The 22123-nt window shown below is 34.5% G+C and overlaps 1 protein-coding gene across 1 annotated transcript in view; it reads right to left on the reverse strand.

Moving 5' to 3' along the window:
* Positions 1-22123, reverse strand: part of CEP128 (centrosomal protein 128) — a 99494-nt gene that overhangs the window by 20683 nt on the left and 56688 nt on the right. Inside the window, 2 exon segments of the mRNA XM_059475383.1 lie at positions 4297-4320; positions 7011-7060. Coding sequence (XP_059331366.1) covers positions 4297-4320; positions 7011-7060 — 74 coding nt within the window.

A 22123-nucleotide genomic window follows, 5' to 3' on the forward strand; every position in this document is an offset into this window, starting at 1 on the left:
TCCATCTGAACACAGGAAATGCTTTTCACTCTGAGGGTTAGAAAACTAGGGGTGATTGCATTTGAAAAAACCTGAAAGAACAAGTGAAACACCAAAGAGTAGAGGGCAGAGGGTGGACAAGTAGCTGGGTATTAAACAAGAGCAATAAATACGTAGGGTGAGAAGATGACATCAAGGAAGAAGGGAAGAGAAAGCTGAGCCTTAGGAGGAAAGAAGCGGTGGGCTGCGAGCCCACAGGACACAGAAGTCACTTGGTGGTAATGAGCAGAGGAAAGGCTCTGGGAAGCCCAGCAAAGGGAAGTGACACACTGGCTCCCCGATGAAAGGAAAGGAAAGGGCGAGGCCGGCAGGACAGAGGATCTCAAACTGCTCCTGGTCATTTTTTTAAGATCAAAGAATGGCTGTTTTCTGGGAGGACCCGAAAACCTTTGATGTAATAGTAGTTTTGGCAAGACATTACATAATTAAGGAAGAAAAGAAAGTATTAACCCTTCTATTCAATATTTCCTCCACATTCATACAAGCAAAGTACAAAAATCATGAAATAATCTCAAGAGCTAACAGCAAGACTTACTTATTGATGGAAGGCACACAGAGAGAGACAGAAAGGAAGAACAAGCACATAAAAATGGATGGTGTCAGGCAGTCACATAATCTCTCTACAAAATGCATTTGGTATTGTTATCCTTCCAATTCTTCTTTTAAATTGGATGATAAATCATAAAACTGATGCAAATTTGAGCATGCTACTACAAGAGAATAATCTAATAGCTTTTACATTGCTGAATGGATGCAGACAGAAATTTGTTTTACTGATTCAAAACCTTACTTTCTTGAACATAAAAATGCATTACAACAACAAAATGCATAAATGTTCATACTGAACCAAAAATTCATATTAAAATAACAATTTTGCTGAATACTTACAACATTACCAACATTAACCTAGATTTACGGACATTGTAACAAAAAGCTGAATTGCGTCCAGAAAAGTCTGATCCAAGTATTCTTAGAAATGTGGTAACCTCACTCTGGGTTCTCTACTAAAAGCAACAAGCTGTTTTATTGATCAAAGGATATAGAATGCATATGTTCACTGGAATAACTTCAGGATGTGGTTGACTTAAAATTAAATTTTGCAGTCTTCTATGTCAGACTAGTACTCGTAAGGCAGAGGAACATGACTTGCAGCTTATGCAAACAAAGAACAGAATATTTTATAGAAACCCATTAAAGTCCCAAGCACAGCACAGTAGCAGTGCGCACCTACAAAATGCATCCTGACATCTTTATGAGAAATAAATATGCTTTCCACTGCAGCCTCATCTGAAAATACAATGCAGATTTTTTTTCCAAAAAGTCATACACCTTTCTCTACAAATAGAGCCAAATCTTGTATGTAACAACTAAACTATACTCAAGAATAATCTTTCAATTAAATGAGTTATTTTAATCATATTCATTCTCTCAAAATGTCAGACTAAATAATTGATTGCTAAAGTAATTAGGATATTTACTTGTTAATAGCTATTAAATAATTAAATTCACTTTAATTAACAGCATTAAACCAAATAAAAAAAGCCAAACAAAACACAATCTCTAGATATGCAAAATCTCAGTTTTGCCTATATCTGTTAGTTCTCTGGCACTTCTCAAGAGCTAAAGGATTATTCCAGAAAAATCTAGGTTCTTCATCTTCTTTTATATCCACTAGTGAGTCTGTCTAACAAACCATGCTCTTCCTTACCTTCCAGCTTCTGCTCCTGACCTGCACAACTTGCTGGAGCAAGAAGCGGTATACCTATTGAATCATACAGCAAAACTGATCTGATTGCAAAAAAGTGCCAAAATATCCAAAAGCTTTTTCTAAATGGGTACTATTTGTTCTCAGGCTCCTTAAGGGGGTGATCAGATGATGTGTAGTACCTTGAAGGAGGTTCACAATGACAGGACTTTCCTCTGGAAACAGGAGCTGGCTAAGGAAATAGAAGACCCAAGAAACTGCCAGGTACTGTAGACAGGAGATGGAGCTTCCAGCTCAAAGAGACTGCTGAGAGGAGAAGGAGCTGACAGGGCTCAGAGAGAGGCAAGGGACCTCCTTGACTGCTGCAACTCACAAAACCACTGAGTTAAATTAAGCTATGACTGGAAGGTTAATTCACTCAGAGCTCTGAATGGAATCTGAAAGGTTCATGTTACAATTCTATCCCAACTTATTTTTTTATTATCTAAGTTGGCAAGATCATCTCATGGCCACTACAACAATTTTACTGGCAAGTGCAGGAGTTGGAAGTGAGTAGATTGTAGAGAAAGGGAGAACAGTGGGATAGTATGATAAATAGGTCATCCCTTTCTTCTATCTGAACAATATTTTACAAATCTTCCTTACTAAAGTCAGAGCCATTGGGAGTATAAAAAAGGAGAAAAGTTCTAGAAAAAATAGAAATAAAAATTTGTCAGAAAATAGAGACAGAATTTGCATGACATTGGGGTACTTGTCCTCTGCCTGTGTAAAAATAACTCTGGGAGCAGAAATGACAAGGAATTTGCAGGCAGTTTAACTCATGGTTTGTGAGAAATGAATGTCAGTGGATACATGCCTGACTGGTTGTCATGTAAGCAAACCATGAATAAGAGAAGGTCCTGAACAGAATTAGTGTCCTGTCAACAGTGACACAGCACCATGTGAAGTGCCAGGACACTGAACATCAGCATTCGCTTCCTGCTTCCACAAGGCAGGTGTTGCAGCCCAGCACTCTAATTTCCAAAGGGCCTTTCATGACTGAATGAAAGATGTTTTTAACAGATTGAATACATTTAAAATACATTTTTGACATCAGAAACTGTTTTCAGAGATGCAGAGACTATCAGAAAGAATAAAGTAATAATTTGACAAATAAATTTTAGAAGTTTATACTTGCAGCATTGATATTGTCTCAGTAGTGGTTTCTCTAGATGAATTTTTCTGGATTTCTCATGAAAAGGAAATGTGGGCCTGATACATACAATTTGTGATATTTTATTGGACATTCCTACGTGAAGGGAAAGAAGAATAGTTCCAAATTCATAGGGCAAGCTAAAACTCATTCCAGCTATTCCACCTGACAGACTGACTACCTTGGGACATCAGGAAAATGCATTCACAGCATGTACAAGCATAAGGTTTTGTTCTTCCAACTTAATGTCACATTAAATTATATTAATTAGTGGTTAAAGTTACATTCCTTTACTCTTTTAGTTGCAGTGTGGATATGAGCAGATGAACTGATTCTGTACTGCACCTCCCTGACCAAACAAGTAAGCACACAGAGTAGTCACTGAAATAATTAGATCTATCACATGGACCTTGAAGCCCCAAAACGGATAGCCTTCAAGAAATAATGAGTTAAAACATAGAATGTGAAGCATTTGAAGAAGGTATAGTATTAGGAAACACATAGAGCAATTAATTAGCTAAAGCATGGAACACTATGACAGGAAAGAGATAGGGATAGAAAAAGCAATGGGATAAGCATGTTCAGAGCCAACAATGTCGAACCGACCCTAAGAACTTTGCCAAGCCATAGAGATCAAGCCAAGTACACCGGGAATTGACCAAATTAGGAAAGAAGTTCAAAAGTTTAAAGAGGAAGACTCATCAGGAGACCCCAGCCCATGATGAAGGCAACCGGAATGACCACCAAGATGATCCTCAAAAGAAATGTCCACGCCCACGCTCTGCCTATGCCACACCTCATATGAATATTCATGCAAAAGATATGATTACGTATATGATCTGATGTAATCCTATATTCAAAACTGTATAAAAGAGCTTGCTTTTGTTACGGGAAACTGGGAAATCCACTTTGTGATTTCCCCGACACGTCGCAATAAAATACCTCCTGCTTATTAGACTGAAGCTGAGTCTCTTAGGCAGTTATTCTCGCCTTTTGGGGCAAAATTCGGCATCAACCTCAAACATTAGAAGTGTTAGAAAAATAACACCTTTTGTATGGATAAAACATTTCTACAACATTTCTCTTCCCAGGGATGGGATGAGGACTGAACTGTATAGAAAAATAACAACACTGAAATACATTGTATTTCATATAACGAGTACAAAAATACTGTAGTAAAGATCTACATAGAGAGTTGCAATGCAAAATTATCCCATCTTGTCTTAAAAGTAAAATGACAGTTAAAAACCCAGAACTGCAACTTTTTAAAAAGTATATATATAAATAATGTTCTCATAATTTAGATAAATTATCAGCAATGTAATTGAGATTGGTTTGGAAATTAATTTAAGAAACTTACCATTTCTAAGGCCATAATACGTTCCTAAAAACAAAATACAAAATGCCATTAAAAAGCAAAAAATATAAACAGAGAGTAAGTCAAAGAATGATGAATAGGATTAATTTTGGGGTTTTGGTGGTCTCATACATAGAGTCTTTTGTAAAAAACTCACTGAGTAGGAACTGTTGTACTTCACTGGATGTCTTTATCACACTATTCCACTTAGAAAATTGCCCCAAAAATAAGAAACCATCCAGAAACAAGGTGAGAAAGGATTTTACAAAAATTACTCCGCAATATATTTTTAAATTAGTGCATTAGGTTTTCAATATTGCTGATTTTACTCCTACATACCCCCAAAAAATATTTCTTTTTTTGATCATCTCTGACTGTAAATCTAGCATGATTTGGAATTCATATCATCTTAGCATCAGGCTTAGTTTTCTTTTACGCATTTCCTTAGAAAACTAAAAAGTAAATTCTTTATCATTATTCTTTCATCCAGAAATAGCTCTGAATAATGTTTTATTAATAACAGGATGACATTAGTCAAACAAATAGAACAAACTTGTGTCAGTTTTAATCCAGGACAAAATACAAAGAACACAGAATTAACTTATTTACTGTGTATATTTCAACATACTTTTCCCTTTTTGAAGTATTTTTAAGAAAAATATGAAGTTAGTAAAATCAAGATAGTACTATATCCTGACTAAGTATGGTATTTTAAGTTATTTGACAAAACATATATTCCAGTGTTTAGGTAAGTCCCCATTTAGAGTATGTGACCATTAAGACATTACAGGAACTCTAACCTTACTCAAATATTACTCAATGTTTTCTTAGGCAAGGTAGCCTATCACCTGCTAAAGTCTTTATTCTTCCTTAGAACTAGGTCTGAGATAGAGATTATTTCCATGCATCAGAACAAACTTATGACAAAAAGTATTATATTGAAAACTCAGAAATTTTTATTCTGAGATGTTTGTTCCTCCACAAAATTGCAGTGGCAAACACTCATATTTATTTAAAGATTCTGCAATGAAATACATACTCATTATCATGAAAAAGAAGGTATTTACAGAGCTCATAAACTTTTGGTAATAATGAACATCAATTCAAATAATTTTTTTTCATTTAAAGAGGACTACTTTGAAAAAAAGGTCTTAGAGTGAGGATGTTTCCAATGATAGAATGAAGAGTGTTTTCAAAATGACTCATGCATTAAATAAAGTGCATGATAGAGTTGCCAAATTCTAAAAGTATAATAAACTCTTACAATCTCAGCAGATAATTTTCTGGACTAGCATCTAATGTATTAGGAAATTTACCATGGATAATTTATACACCACTTGACTGTGAAAGCATGGATATCTGAAGGGAGAAAAAACTGCTATCAAGCATTTGAATATGAAAGAACAGCAGCCAGAGCACTACAATTCACACACTTAAACAGAACTGCCAGCTAGGGAAAGGAATAAAGCAATTTAATCAGGAACAAGACAGGCAGGCAGGCACATAGAGCCATGCAAGATACTACTATGATGCAACTTCCTGCAGTCTAAAATTACTCCTCGTTCAATCAGAAGCAATATCATTAGAACAATTTGTCAACCATGAAACTTCACATGAAAGCAGATGCAGAATTGCTTCACATGAAAGGAGATCTTTTTACATTGATGTAATTAGATATGCACCTGTGTAAACTGCTTACGCAGACAAGCTCTGAGCCTTGTTGAACTTGAGCTGCCAGAAAGCCAGGCCAAGATTTTTGTTAGAACAGGAAACAGCTGGATTGGTGTGTTGTGCAACTTTTGGGTCTTGCAACTTGTCTCTTCTTACTGGATCAAACTGTTTGTACACTAACTTCTTTGGTACCTCTAGCCCTCAAAATGCCTTCTATTTATTATATGAGAAGAGAAGGCTTATCTTCAAACAAAATCCTATGGTCAAAACTGAGGTCAATACATAATGTCACTTTCCTTATGAGCCTTATCTTCATCAATTCCCTCACAAATGTCCTGCTTTCAATACACTTACAAAATGCTGACTCATTGATACTCTTCACACTGCATGTAAATTTTTTTTATGTTCATACTGGGTATTGTTTGTAGCAATTTGTTGTTAAAAATTACTTTTTTTTCTTTCTTTATTCTGAAGAATACACACATTACCCTCCCTCATAGCCTCCCGAGCCTCACAATTCAGAGACATTCCAGCCTGGTTTTGCTTTCTTAGTCATTTTAAATTAAAAGGAGTATGCTTTCTTTGACTGCAACGCTTAAATACTATTCCAAAGCTGAGCTTAGGGTAAAAGTTTTTAAGCACAAATTTAAAGTGCTTAGCACAAACAACTTTACTGCTAGATGACATACAATAAGGATTTATAATATTGTAACAGGTCCTAGCAAATACTGACTGCTCGATTCTTCCTCAGAAAGGTGGCTATGAACATTTAGTGCTTCAGAGGCTTTAAATATTTACTTGGAATACTTTACTTTCAGTTTTATTCAGTTTTACAAAAGAAGGTAACACAGCCCAGAGAATTTAACCCAACCAGTGAAAAAACTCAGCAGTGAGTATTACCAGCCATTGGGTCTGGATTTGTCTGCATATATTTCCAAATCTGAATTTAAGCTATAAGGCAGTTCAGAAAATCATAATGCTGTAATACAATATGTTTAAAGAAATTTAACAAAAAATGTAGCTAGTTAATTAAGCAGAAAATATACCTGGAGAGCTCCCATTTCTTCTTCTTTTCTGTGTGTCTTCTCTAGTAGCTCTGCAAAATGAAAAATGGAACTTGTAAATTCAAATTCCTGTCTCATGGCCTGATAGAAAAAGCATTGTGTTAAACCTTCATTGAGTTTTTTTATTTTACAGATTTCACAACACCCCTTTTCAGCTGATCAAATAATAAATTAAAAGTGTCAGTGATATGATTGTTTTCAAGCATGGGCTGTTGAGATGTCTAAAAAAAACAGCCTCAAGAACACAGTTTGACTTGGGGGAAAAGAGATTTAAGATTTACAGATAAACTTTTCTATCCTGAAATAAATATTCTGGTGCATTTTTAGAATTGAATGAAAAAATCAAAGAGATTCTGCCTAAAAATTAACGAAAACTGACTGTCAAAGCAATGCAATTGTATATGAAAAGTTACTGTAGAACACTGCAGACTATTTTGACTCACAATAATTACCTCCTCTCACTAAAATGGAACAATTTTGCTAAGGAAAATAATTCACTGTGACAAAATATTAGAAAAGCTTCTTACAGTCTCTACAAGATAAAATCCTAATATCTTGTATCATCATGTGTGACAATTATAGACATTAGCACTATATGCACATATGTAATTTTTCACATTTGAAATTTTTTTTTGGAATTCTGTGGCTTATGCCATGAGTTCCTTTTCCCTTTTTCCTTCATTCACATAGTTTCATGATTAAAATCATGGTTTTGATAAATTGTAACATATTTAGAATTCTGGGACCTTGAAGTTATAACCTCATAAAGAGCAGGAAAAACAAAAAAACATGCTGCAGGCTTATGGCTATTTCAGCTGTCAGAAGTTCACTCATAAGTTCTGCATGAGAAGAATATTGCTTTATCTAAGCCAGAGACTGACTCTGAATTCAGATGTGCTTCAGTTTGGTAGCAATTAGGAGAGTTATGAGATTATGAAACTGCCTTGACAACGTCAGAGGACTGAATTCTGCCAATTTCCTCAGCATCCTAGTACAGAACAGCTAACTGAAAGTATCTGTGTTTGCCTCCATAAGAAATAAACTTTACTGATACTTACATAGTTCATAAAGATAAGCTTCAATGATTTACAGTAGTAACTACAGAAAATATTCTGATATTAATTTGTCATTTTCCCTTTGTATCTCTGATCTTTTCTTCTTCTCTTGTTATGAAACCTTCCTGTGAGCACTCCAACCCTCTTTTTTCATAGCTTATTATTAATTTCTGATTGCATGTGGATTGAGACTTATTTCCAAGCACCAGTCCTTTAAGAGATGTAGATACCATGTAAAAATTTTTACTTAATTCTTTCACAAGCTGAGAGATCGACTCACTATTATTTCTTCTTGACTTCAATGCCACTTTTTCCAAATCCTTTTTAAAAATTAGTCAAATTACAATTTCTTCACTTTGTTTTGGTGCATCTATGTTTTTCTGGATTGTTCTTTGGTATGCTTTTTCAGTGCAGTGATCCAACTGCCACATAAATTACTCTAGCCAAATGCACTGCCATCAACATTAGTACAAAAATTTGGGTTGAAAAGTAGCTGCCCTGTATGTTTACCTTGGGTATATGCCAGTATTAGATGTAAGTTGATAAAAATTTGCATTGTAATACAAGCTTTAAAAAAAATTAGGAGCAAGGAATAAGTTATAAGAAAAAGGTGGGAAAGGAAAAATTCATCCCTATGTCCCCTCTGACCAAAACCCCTCAATTATTATTACTTTGCTTTATTTTCATTCTAATGTAGTAATTAAAATGTTACTGTATAGGCATGACTGTTCTAAGTAAAAAGGTTGCTATTACAAGGTTCCCTTCAAACATCTTCCACAAATGTAAAATAAATTCAACTGATTTCTGCTAACAGTCTCTAGATTTGAAAGCTCTGCACCTCAAATTAGGGTTATCTAGAATCCATTTACTTTATCCTACTGCTGCCTAAATCAGTTGTCCTGCAGGGTGCTTCACAAAACTCTGTCCCTGGAAGGGCAGGCAGGTGTTCAAGTTGTATTAACTGACAAAATATACACCCGTACAGAGGCATCCTTTATGAACATATATTTAAAGATCAAGTTCTGCATTTCAACTGATGATTCCATTTAGTATTCCATGTAAAATAATGACATGTTTTCTCCAAAGCTGAAGTAAAAAAAAAAAATAAAAAAATTAAGCCATATATATTAAACAGCTATACAAAAAGTCAAGTCATATATAGCATATACCATTCCTCTGGACATCATTTATCATGACAGAATAACTTTGCTTACTTGATCTGAAGAGCTCTGTTGATTTATTTTATAATTTGTACAATACTTCCCATATTTAAGTTCTTGTGCAAACAGCCTCTGAGTTTTTCTAATTCAAATTCTGTTCATAAAAGAAGTTGCACAGTGGCATGGGTTGCTACAACAATCCTGCTACCATCTTCTTTCAAGGCCTAATGTAACCACAGGGTACTCGGGGACTTTTCAAAGCAATGCATCATTATTCTCATGGGGCACAGAACACATCAATTTATAAATTTACTAGAAGAAATAGCATTATTGAAAAAGGAACCTCTAGGCATTGATGGCTCTTCTCAAAAGATGAATAATACATGGGAAAAGACAACAAGAAAAATGAGATGTAGAAACAAAGATATTCATCAGTATATTCCCTTTTTACTTCTAGCTAAATATGAATATTGCAAACCAATAAGGAACTATAAGCTAAAACTATTAAAAAATCAGATATATTTTAGATGTTCAAAATCAGCAGCAAACTCAGGACATTGTCTGTAAAATTAGGGATCATGCTTTTCTGCAGCCATACAAAACCAGTTTATTTACAGTGCCTAAATTCCAAATCATGTAAAGATTATATCTCACTGAGCTATGCATCAGTATACACCAACTGAGTGTCCTTGAAGTTACACTACAGTGACTTAGATGTGACTAATCAAAGTTACAGGAAAAATACACGTTATGATTTAAAATATTCTGTCAGAATCATTATCTCTTACAGTTTTCCTGACACTGAACCACCACAGTATGCTTCAAAACACTGCAAATACTAAGCTGGAGATAAAGATTATATATTCCATCATACCACACTGACAAGTGAGGAAAAAAGGGTTATTTGAAAGGATTTTTCACACACAAACTCCCCAGTTGTAAATTTTATTGGTGGTGAAAAGTATCAGCAAATAGATTTAGGAGCAGATATTTATTGATTTAAATGAATAAAATGCAACAGTACTACCTTATTTATCCTAGCTGATCCATAATATGCCACTAACTAACTAGAATGTTAAAGCTCTTTTATGAACTAAAATGTTCAACTCCTTTAGCTTTGTGCTGGGTGTAACAAAGGTGGGAAACAGGACATTGACTTTATAATAACTGGACCATCAATTTTTTGATTTCAAACACTGCATGACGCCCCATTTTAGAAACTGAAGATAATAATAGACAATATTCCTCTTCACATTCTCAGAGAAGATTGACATGCCAGAGAAAAATCTACAAATTGGACCAATACCACAATTTTATGTTTATCTTCTTCTAGCCAAGGAGAATGCAAATACAGAAGTGCACACAGAGTCAATTCTTATAGCCATAGATATCTACTCATACAGTGAGAAACCCTAAAATGCAATTCAGTGAGGTGATGAGGACATTCACACTACAGCTCAGTTTTGAATTCATAGGCAATATGCTGTAAACTATCCTAGATATCTTCAGGCTACTCGTAGGTCTGACTGAATACTCTCACCTCTCCCTAGCAGTTGCAGATCACACAGGAAAATAAAGAACTCACATAATACAAAAAATACAGCTACTATGTGACACTAAAGCAAGAAATCCAGGTTATTACCAGAAAAGAATGGCAGCTTGGAAAAAAAACTGTCAGCATAGTTTTTGCATCATCAAGCTATGAAAAGCTCTTCTCCAAAACACAAGTCAGGGATTTTGGATTTCCAACTATTTTGGATTTCCCAAAGTTTGTAACCCTAAACATTAAGGGTTTAAGTTATATAAGTGGATATCAAACTCTTGAGAAGTCACTTAATTAGACACTCTGATCATATTACCTTTAAATTTGCTTTGATCAAAAAGTGTAAGGCTTTTTTATGCCAAGTATTTCCCATCATTCTCACTTCAAATATGCAGCCTACAGCTTTCACTCATTTGGATATACTTCCCACAAAACTGCTGAACAGATACTGCAGCATTCCTGTAGATGCACAAGGCAGCCAAGCAGGCTTCCATCAAGTATGAAGGAATTTTCAAGTAGCTGAATATATCAGTTTCTCTCAGCTAGAAATTACTTATCTTGCTCACATCTACACAGTCAAGTTTAATCACACACCACTTACAAATTCTTCCCTTCACACAATGAATCTGACATGAAGGCCCTGTTTTGGGGGTGAATAAATATATTTCTAGCTGAACCTGTGTAACCAAAGTGTTTCACAAGATAATACATATTAATTCATGTCCAGTAGAAGCAGAACAACTGCAGTTTTGCCCTGTACCTGTGTTAGGTTGTGATGAATGGCTCCACAGTACTGTGAAAACTGTCACAATCCAGAAGCACTCAGTTCTAAAGGATGTTTCAGTGAGGCTCAAGCTTCCTACTGTCAGGCCCAACACTACAAATCATCCTGGCACTAAAGCAACTGAGATGTAAAACAGCACTGGCACCTACTTTGCACTCTTTTAATTGTAACAGTATTTGCCACACATGCAAGTCATGAAGGGAATTTCTACATAACCATATTATTATCATCTTGAAGGAGTTTTATAGAAATAGGTATCTCTTAGAACATTAATTTTTGCTAGTGTGGAACAAGGTCCATACGTTATTTGTATTTCAGAATTCAGTGTTTATGTAATCTCAAGTGTTTGTGTAATCCCAAATTCAGTGTTTATGTAATCCCAAGCAAAATTTTAAAAAAGAAAGGAAAAAAAAAAAAGTCTCAAGTGATTTTTAATACTTTTTAGAGCTTTCCTAGTTCATTACCAAACTGAGCACATTCCACTGTCTTTAAAGATTTTAGTTCAGTTCCCACCACTGCAAGCAATGCAATACTCATGATCACCAAGACCAAAAAGCTGTTAGTCTGCATCTAAATCAAAAGTTTTCTTATCCACATTGAAAAAGAGCTCCAAACTTAAAAGAATACAATTTTAAAAAACGAAGTGCCTTTTGAAATATTCTTTGCCTTTTCAGCTCCTAGTAATTTATTAACTACTGTAGTTAGCAAGTTACATAATCAAGAATTCAAAATAATATACTTTACAGAAAACTTGAACTTTTTTGAAATTAATTCATTCTTTTGATAACTTTTAGGTATATACTTGTATTTTTACTGTGTAAATTCAAAGCAGATTCTTCAACTTACAGTGAGGCATTGGCTTACCCCAATGCTGAAGCAGAACACCTAATCATAGCAGAAAAAGAAATAGAAGAAAGGTGTCAGAACTTAAAAGAGAAGGAAACAATTCACCATTCAGATTCCCTAAGAGACTTAATACTATACAAGAAACAACTGTTTTCTTTCTACTCCCTGAGGCTTAGGCAGGTCTGATATTTTGTAGCAAAACTTTTAAACATTCGCATCTCCAGTCTGGCCTTGTCTATATTTCTCTGTTTGCACAGAAGCTAATTACTACTGGGGGGAAAAAAAAGAAAAAAGGATAGCTTATAGAAGGGAAATATAATCATTTAGGAGCTGTGTGGGACAACAGAGAAGTGTGATTTAATATTCTCAGAGAATTTCTATTCAAGTTATACTCATGAATTTTAGAAGACTTCTAGGAATGAATGATACATTACTGGGTTATTTTCCTTTCACTTTGATTGGTATTTGATATAGATATGCATATCTCCCACACTTCATTTAGAAAACCTCTTCCAATTTTTTACTTTTCCCAAGAACCAGTCCAAAATTCTCCTCATCAGTTTTATAACCTCTCTGTACCTGTCATTACCTGAACTACTACACTGCCTGTCTTACAGTGAATTCACAAGTTCAAGACTGGATACATACATACATACTTTTTTCTTTTTTTTTTTTTTTCAAATACACAGCTTAAGTACACAAGATCCTTGGCCAAGTTGCTGTAACCTCTTCTACAGTCCAAATATGATTGCATTGGAATAGTTTGTCTGAATATGAGACTAAATATAATAAAAAAACTAAACTACAAGGTTACCAATCAAAAAATTATAGGTCCTAATGTGCTGCTTTATAAGAGGCCTTTATCAAAAGAATGAGAAGGCTTTTTTCCCAAAGCTTACATGAGATCTTTTAGTTCTATTCCTGGCTTCCCTCTATTCCTGGGAAATTTTCTGTGCTTCATTTGAACATGGCTAAAGAAAATATTTCTCTATCTTCTGATGTGAAGCTCAAACAAAGTGAACTGAAATCCATGCAAAATATTCCTATGAACTTTCTTATGAATACAAAAGGTGACGACAGCCCAAAACTTCTCTATGTCAGCAACTGCCTGAGGTATGAGCTGGGAGAGAGAGCATGACTATTATAATTGTTTAGGACCATACTGATTCCCAACTGAAATTAGAGTAGGAGGAGTATGAGGGAGGGTTCACTTCCTAGATGCTTTAGTAAGTTCCAGTAAGTTTCATTAGGAAACAGTTAGTGACACAGACAAATAAGAAGGTTAATCTTGAAGTGAAAAAATAAAAATGCCTCATTCTGGTTCAAAGACAATTTCATTATGAAAATATGCTCAAGGTAGATCTTCTAGCTCTGTGGGGCTGAACTTACAAAGATGTGTGTATCTATTTATCATCAAGTTGTATATTTATATGTATTTATTGTTCATATAAATATAAATAAATATACAATATTATCAATAAATATACATATATTAGGGCAGCATGCTCATGAATTTTTTACCAATGGAGCATGTAATCAACAAAGTTTGGAGACTAGTACTCAGTATTTAGAACCTTTGAACAATCTCACTGTTGAAGTAAGCAGACTATGGCTGGCAGTTAGCATTCAGAATTTTTTTTAATAAAGGCATTTAGTTTTTAGAAAGCTGAAATGTTTTCTAGCCTTTTACTCCAAAATTCTTTCTCCTTAATACACCAAGCAGCATACATCGTAACACATGGAACTGAGAGGAAAAAAAGCAAAGTTCAAGTAAGAACAAGGTCAATTGAGAAGGGTGTCTATGGGAAGAGAAACTCTGGTAAGAATGAGGAAGAGAAGAAGGGACTAGAACTATTTACAGTAAAGGGACAGAATGTGTTGCTTATTATTCAAATAGAGGCTCTCCTATGAGCAGAAGATCATATCCAGCATATCTGGATACATAGCTTTTGAGCCATGAATGATTGGCATAAACTAATCTTGAAGTGCCAAACACATCTTTGTATGTAGAACAGGAACAGTCTGTATGTTAATACAAATCCCTACAAAGATTTTTTTGTCTAGAATTATGTCATCTCCAAACAGCTGCCACTATGAAAAATTAAGAGGTGGTAACCCAGGTATTGCTTGTTCTCTGAAGAAGTGTCCAAATAAGCAAGCTGAATCGCAGACAGAATAGAATCAAGGGTCTCTTCTAGAATCTAGACAGATGTTACATCAGAATTAACACAACTGGGATAGAAATAAAGGTATTAACTCACAGTGAGTCACAACTGCAGAGCTATAGAAAACCTTCTGTTTGCATTATTTGCTCAACTGTTATAAAGTCAGACCACTGGAATTTCAGTTTCAGGCAGACTCATTAATCAATCAACTTGTCTCAGTCTTAGGCAGCCACTTTTCATTGCCAGGAATACTAAATCTTCTACATCAGTGTCCTTGCACTATGGATATTAACCTGCTTCACTGCTACAGGATGCCACCACCATAGCTTTTCTTATTGAAGCTTTTACTAAGCCATGATTCTACTGACAGAAAAAAAACACTGCAGGATAGAATTTTCTTTATGCCTCTATTTAACAATTTCTTTAAAAACTCATTTAAATACACATATTTCACGCTAAATTAATAATCAGATATCAAGAATGATGCAACAACAACAACAACAACAAAAAAAAAAAAAAAAAAAAAAAAAACCACAACAAAAAAAAAACCCCACAAGAACAAAATCATGGAAAATTGATCCAGTAAAGCAAAACGTTTATCTGAACGGCGTGGCTTCTGCCATGAAAATTAAAATGGGATACACCAAATGCCAAAAATGGAGTTGACAATTTTTTTCCCATTATGTTTAATTAATGGCTTGGATAGCTGGTTTGGAAATGGCTTAGTAGTTTCAGGATGTTGGCATTTTCGGATTACAAATTATCTAGCTATAAAAACTGTATCCACAAATCTGCAACCTTCTACCAGAAGGTGTTGGTTGAATCTATGCTTAAATTAACATTTTAAACAATATTAAAACAACCCTAATAATTGCAAGTTACCCTCCTTTTGTAACATCCTTTGTGTCAACATTATGGTTTTTTTCCATTTAATGTGCTTAAGGATAAAAAAAGGATAAGAGTATAGCAGGAAAAGCCAGCATTGTTACTGCCTATGCCCTCCTCGTACATGAGCTAAGAAACATTGTCTGTAACTGCACTTTAAACACAAAACCCAAACTTCAAACAGTAACAATGGTGAAATTCCTCCAGTCATTACAGATTCTGGATTATGCCTTTTATTTGCAGGCAAAAAGAGCAAAACGTTTTTAACTGCAAAACAAACTCCTCATGGCAAAATTTTTAGTACCATTAAAGGTAGTAATAAAATAATAATTTAATTTCAGTAACCGAGACAGTATTTTCAAATTTCATCTTGCTTATCATCAAAGACACATATGCCAGAGACAATTTATTAACACACATACAAATGGTATTTGAACAGTTAAACACTAGATTTGGAGTATGCTGCCATACTTTTTTTTTTGGCTACTATTTATTGGAACATCTATCAGAAAACTCCAGCTCTTCTTTCAGACTATCATTACAGTGGCATGACTTAACTACAATAACAGAAGTCTCTTTTCACTTATAACTATACAGAATTTCTTATGAGGAAAAAAAAAAAAGATTTAAAACCCTAAAAATAATGATAATTGAGAAAATAATTGAGATTTACTGCATTTAGAAATTATTCTCAAACAAAACACAAATAGCGACATTCTGAATTTCTGCCACTGAGCATTGTGTGATGATCATTAATGTTTCTAAGGCCTTAAACATCAATTACTTGATCATACTTCTAGCTGAAACCGTTACCAAATATATAGGTATTGATTACTCATGCAACAGTAACATAGTCAACCAGTGCTGGAATTCAGGCAATAATGTTCCTACTAGAAATAAATCTTGAGAACAGACTTTAAAAAAAATCTAATATACAATGATTGTGAATAAACACTTCAGATTTTACACTTCACAGATTTGGCTGAGAGGCCATCAATTTTCAACCCTAACAACCTAATAGCACATTTATACTACAATGGAATTCTTTACTAATAGCTTTAAATAAGCTAATTTGGGTACTAATGGCTATGTAATCATTCCTTCTTCGTGTTCCACAGAAACCAGTCCAACCCAGCTGACAGGGTGCTAGCACCAAGTGCTCCAGTCCTGCCAGATGTGCTCAGATCACATTCTAGATGGCATTTGCAGCTGCATTTGCCAAAATGCAGGGAGGTCGCTTTGCTCTCTGCCTCTGGTTGTGCATTGCTCTTGCTTACTTCGTCCTGCATTGGCAAAATGACAAACCTGGACCTCCATAAGGTCTTAGTTCATTACCAGAAGAACAGCATACTGGCAAAAAACAGACAGTCCTATGTGGCTAATAGAGTAATTCATGCTTATAGGAGGAGGAGAGGAGGAACAAGGGATGGAGACACGGAGCAAGGGATGGAGAAAGTAACACTGACAGGAGTGAGAGAAACAGAAATAAGAATTCTGCCTTTTGTCTGCAGTGATATTAAATGTCTCCATGAATGGAAAACTGCAGTTTGACCCACTAACTCATGATTCACTTGGATTTGTGTGTGTGAGATATCATCACATCTGTCTGTAGCACAGATATATGCAAGGAAACTGACAATGGCTTTTTCTCCCATAGCTTTGGTTAGAAAACCTATTAAATAACCTGGAAAAAAAAATCAGTATTATATAAAATAAAAAATAGTAAGAAATGCCTGAAAGCAAGGTCCTCATAATAGTTCACACTTTAAACAGAAAATGCAGTTGAACACTTTTATCACTGCATATAATACATAACTCTTATAATTCTCTCCTGAATGAAGAAACATTTCCTTTCTGATAATGAATAAAAGTTTCCAGGAGCACACAGAAAGAAATTGAAATGTAATTTGTTTTCATTTACCAACTGCAAGCTAGAAAGATAATTTGTCATTTCTTGTTTTAGAAAATTTTGTTGATATGTTTATGGGCATGGTAGCTATATAAAAATCATTGTATGGCATATGTAAATGACAAACAGGAAATTGAATGCCACTTGCTCCAGTGAGCTCTCTCTTAATATCCTAGGATTTTCTTGTTTTGATGTTTATCATCCCAACCATATTTATGTGTATCAGCAAATTTCCTTTTGGCTACATATGAAAGACCGCTGCAGATCTTAATGCAAATACATACAAAACTGATTTTGGACCTATCAGCTAAGGAATGGTCAATGATGAAGGGTATCCAGGGTTTTGAAGCAGCTAGTGCAGCTCATTTGAATTGAAGTAACTGGGCCAACCAAAGGAGGCCAACAGCTGCAAGACAGAAATCATTTCTAGCCAAGGTCACTTGTTACTTGAGATGAGAAATTCTCCCAAGCCCAGAAGTGCATTTCTTAATTGGGCTGTTTAAAGATCAGAACTAAACAATCAAATTTGCAATGTTCACAGCATAGGAGAACAGGTAATACAAGAAGCTCAGAGATACTGGTCCAGAAATTAAGTTTCCCTACCAATCTCAGGAAAAAAAGGGAATTTTTAAGCAGCTTGGATGTTTTGTCAGAAGAGTAAAGCATACAAAAAGCACACATCCTATCTCCATGGGATTCACTCCTTGACACATGCTGTAAGAAAGCTTTTACTTCTACTAGATGGCACTATGTATCACTAGGACCCAAACAGCTTCTGAGAAAACACTTACTTCAACCAAACAAACATACATACACAGAGGTCAGTATGCCTTATTGACACCCAAGAAAATGCAACTAGAAATTATATAATTGTCTATTACACATACTACATAGGAAGATGCAATAAACTGAGCTGGCAATTATGAAGACAGCTCTAATAGCAATGTTTACTTGTCATTTTTTCAGCTGCAGTTAGGCTTTAAGTTTATTCCTTGGTGAGACAATCCTGTTTTTGTACTGTCCCACGGTAACTGATGATAGACAACTGAGACTTACCAGCTCAGCTGGCAAACATTTTAAGTTTCAGTGAATGGCACATTTTGCTTAACATCTAAAAAACTATTTTGAAATTTACACTAGCTAAATGCACTAACTTATTATTCCTTCTGCATAGTCAATTGCAAAAATTTACAATACAAGTCCAGTAAATTTTTTCAAGAACTTTCTATACATAGATTTGAGGAAGAAATCTCTCCTATATTCCAAAATAGAAGATAATATAAAGAGGCAAATTACATATATAATATTATAAATGAATAGCAACATCCGAACTTTTTTCTTTTCTTTCTCTTGTGCAGTGGAGTATGTGTAATTTTCAACTGACACTTGACTTTCTATTTCTGATCAACAGAATTTCTGGAGACTGATCACAAAAACCCCAAATTTACACTGCTGTTTTAACTGATTTAAAAGGTAAGAAGGCAATTATCTCACAATGGAGATTACATGGAGAAAAGTGTATTAAGTATGAGCAGTATAATAAATGTACTAGAAAAAATTAATTTGTTATAAAAACACACTGCAAATCTTATTACAAGGTTGATGAGAGCTGCAAATAAATTATGCTTATTATAGAATTGCTTATCCCATTCTCCCAACACTACATAATTTTGACAGATATATTGAAATAGTAATCAAAGAAATGGCAAAATGACTGTCAAAATCCCACAAAAATACCATTGTAAATGGGAGACCACATTGAGTATTCTATATACCTAATCCTTTACCTATTTACATTATAGTTGCACATCTGTTTAATCTCAGCAATGCAAATGCAAGGAACAAACTGAATTTTGCTAAAGTATTAAAATATTATGGTATGTTTTTATATCATGCCTCTTGCAGCATACATTATAAGCTATGTTGGCAAACAGAAACTTGCTGGGGCATCATCTCCTAGGTTAGGCATGGGCGGTACCAAGCAAACAGTAAATGTGCTTCTCTGGAAATGCCCCTCATGTATAACTGCTAAGAGCTATAGGTTATAATGTGCATTGATCTGCTCATGCCTCCTGAGAACAGAGAAAACAACAAAAAACTACTCTCTTAATATACAACCAATGTTGAAAATTCATACTGTTTATGTACAGTTTTTATACCCTCTAGCCATCTTTTCAGATGGCTAAATTTCTCTTCCCTTGTGTCTTTATATTATGTATAATAGGATATAATTCCAAAAAATAAAGCTCCTGAGACCAAAAGTAAAGGTTTAAGCCTTAGCTCTAAAATATATTTTGTACTGTGTAAATATGGTTCTAAACTTTCTTCAGAAAACAAGAAAATAACGCAAATGAAAATCTAAGTGTGCTTTTCAGAAACTTTTTTCTACCTATTACCCAGAAGTTTGTATGCTTTTCTGTGGCTTCTCTAATTTTACCCCTTTTTCTAGTATAATTTTCCTTTACTGCAACAACATTTGCTGCCAGAATATTTTTTTGACAACACCTTTTAATTGACACAAGGATCGTATCTTTTTTCTGTATGACAACCTACTGTTTTAATAATGACAATAAAATACAAATCATAGACAACCTTCAGTATCAAAGTAATATTTAAAATGAATCATGCTGGGTTTCTCTACTCTGTCAAGCTTTCTGACAGCATCTTTTCCAGACCTACACTTTACACAGTACAATGTAAGTGCCACACACAACTGCGCTTCTCCTCTACACACGTGGTCATCAAAGTTCATTTGTCCCAAAGCACTAGCATGATCAGTAACAGATATTTTCCCATTTAATAAAAACTTGGTTTACTGTAAATGTGTGTCCTTCTGCTGCCTTGATGTGTATTTTATACACCAGCAAATCAGTTTACTTGAGCAGAAATACACCAGCATTACAACTTCTGGAATAAATTCTTTCTTTCGGATCTCGTTTGCTCTGCTAAGGCACTGCAAACAAAGTCTATAGAGCAATTTAAAATAAGGCAGTGCAAACAAATCTTTAGAGCAAACGATAAAAACAGTCATCTCTTACAGGACACAGATTAAAAACACTGCTCAGGAAAAAGAATAAAGTCAGATAATCTTCTTGGAACCAGAGTACACATGCAACTTGCACCCTATCCTTGAGGGCACACATCAGATCAGAACAGTACATATGCAACAAATTTACAAATTTTAAAGTGCAAGACACCTGATACTACTTTTTCTTGACCTGGTGTTATAAAATATTATTCGTATTGGTAATTCAGATGGAAAAAGAAACTACCCAGCTTCTTATACAGCTTTGTAAAAATGCCCTGACTATAGCTGATCCCAGTGATACTATGAGTACTGACATTTCCTCCTAATTGGATGCAGTGTGGTTCCTGGATCTGTCCAATACTGTTACGCTACTACTCAAGTAAGTTAGATTATTACAAGTTATTGAATCATCATCAACAAAATTTTCAATGAACAAAAAGAAATTAATTATGAAAACCTTATGAGTAGCAACAAATAGAATGCTCAAGTTCAATCACACTATATTTGTACATTACCACTTCAGGAAATATGAGACACTAATTTTATGAACTAAAAGCATTTTATGTTGCCATTCTTATAGTAAGAGCAGATTAACGAATGAAAAATGCATAATCATGCTGCTGAATGGCCCACATAATCACACCATTGATTCTCAATTACAGTAAGGATGGAAATTTTCATAATTTAGTGGTAATAACACTGCCTTTATTGTAAATAATTATTTGGAAATCAAAATTCTTTCCAGATAAAATTACAGCAAGACTTTAAAATATTTACATTAATCAAGTTATTTTAGAAGTCACACACTAAAGTGTTTTAAGATCAGATCAATATAAGAGTTGCAGTGTACTGTAAAAACCTTAGATTTTAAAATACAATCCTTCCTGAAACAGCCAAAAAAGAAATCTTAAAAGCTTTCAGTTTTTATACCCCTCATCATGCAATCTTCCCACAATATCAGAAGCTAGTCTGAAGATTTTATACTATATACATATTGTATACAACATACATGTATCAGAATGGACAGAGTATTTTTGTATTTTCAAATTTGAGATGTTTTTGCAACAAGTTAAAAATACTTCAACCTTAAAGTTCAGATCTTAGCCTACTGTTGCTTATTTTCTCTGTTTCACTGTAATACATGATTAGTGCATGGTAGAAACTCATTAAACCAGTCTGTGTAGATAAGTCCCATTGACCAAGGATGAAGTATTAATATTTCTCCAACTTTTAAGAGAATAAGTATGTATATAGTAGAATATTCACATTCCACTCTTATGTAAGAAGCCACTTTAATAAAACATAGCCCAACATACTTATAATCCCTTTAATACACCTGAGAAACATCAGCTCAACATTCCCAACAGCTTGGAGAGGAAAGCCCCTTCTTCCTCAGACAAGAGGATGACACCAAGCTGTGCAAAACAAACTCACTCCCAAGTTCCATGACTCATGGCTCATGTCTTTACAGAAGCAAGGCATCTGAAAAACTAAGTTCTCTCCCAATTTAAATATGCGTCTGCTAAAAAATAAGCCGGTTTTTAATAGGCATTAAAAACTTGATAGGGTAACTGTGGATTGCCAAACAGCTGTAAGGTCATTGCATTACATTCAATAGCATCCTAACTTAATTCTACCCTTTGATCTCTTCCTTAATAAAAATGTGCTCCATGGATTTTAAGCATGTTGCATTAGAACAAAATCATTTCACTAGGATTTT

Source organism: Ammospiza nelsoni, chromosome 6 (genome assembly GCF_027579445.1).
Source record: "Ammospiza nelsoni isolate bAmmNel1 chromosome 6, bAmmNel1.pri, whole genome shotgun sequence".
Taxonomy (NCBI): Eukaryota; Metazoa; Chordata; class Aves; order Passeriformes; family Passerellidae; genus Ammospiza; species Ammospiza nelsoni.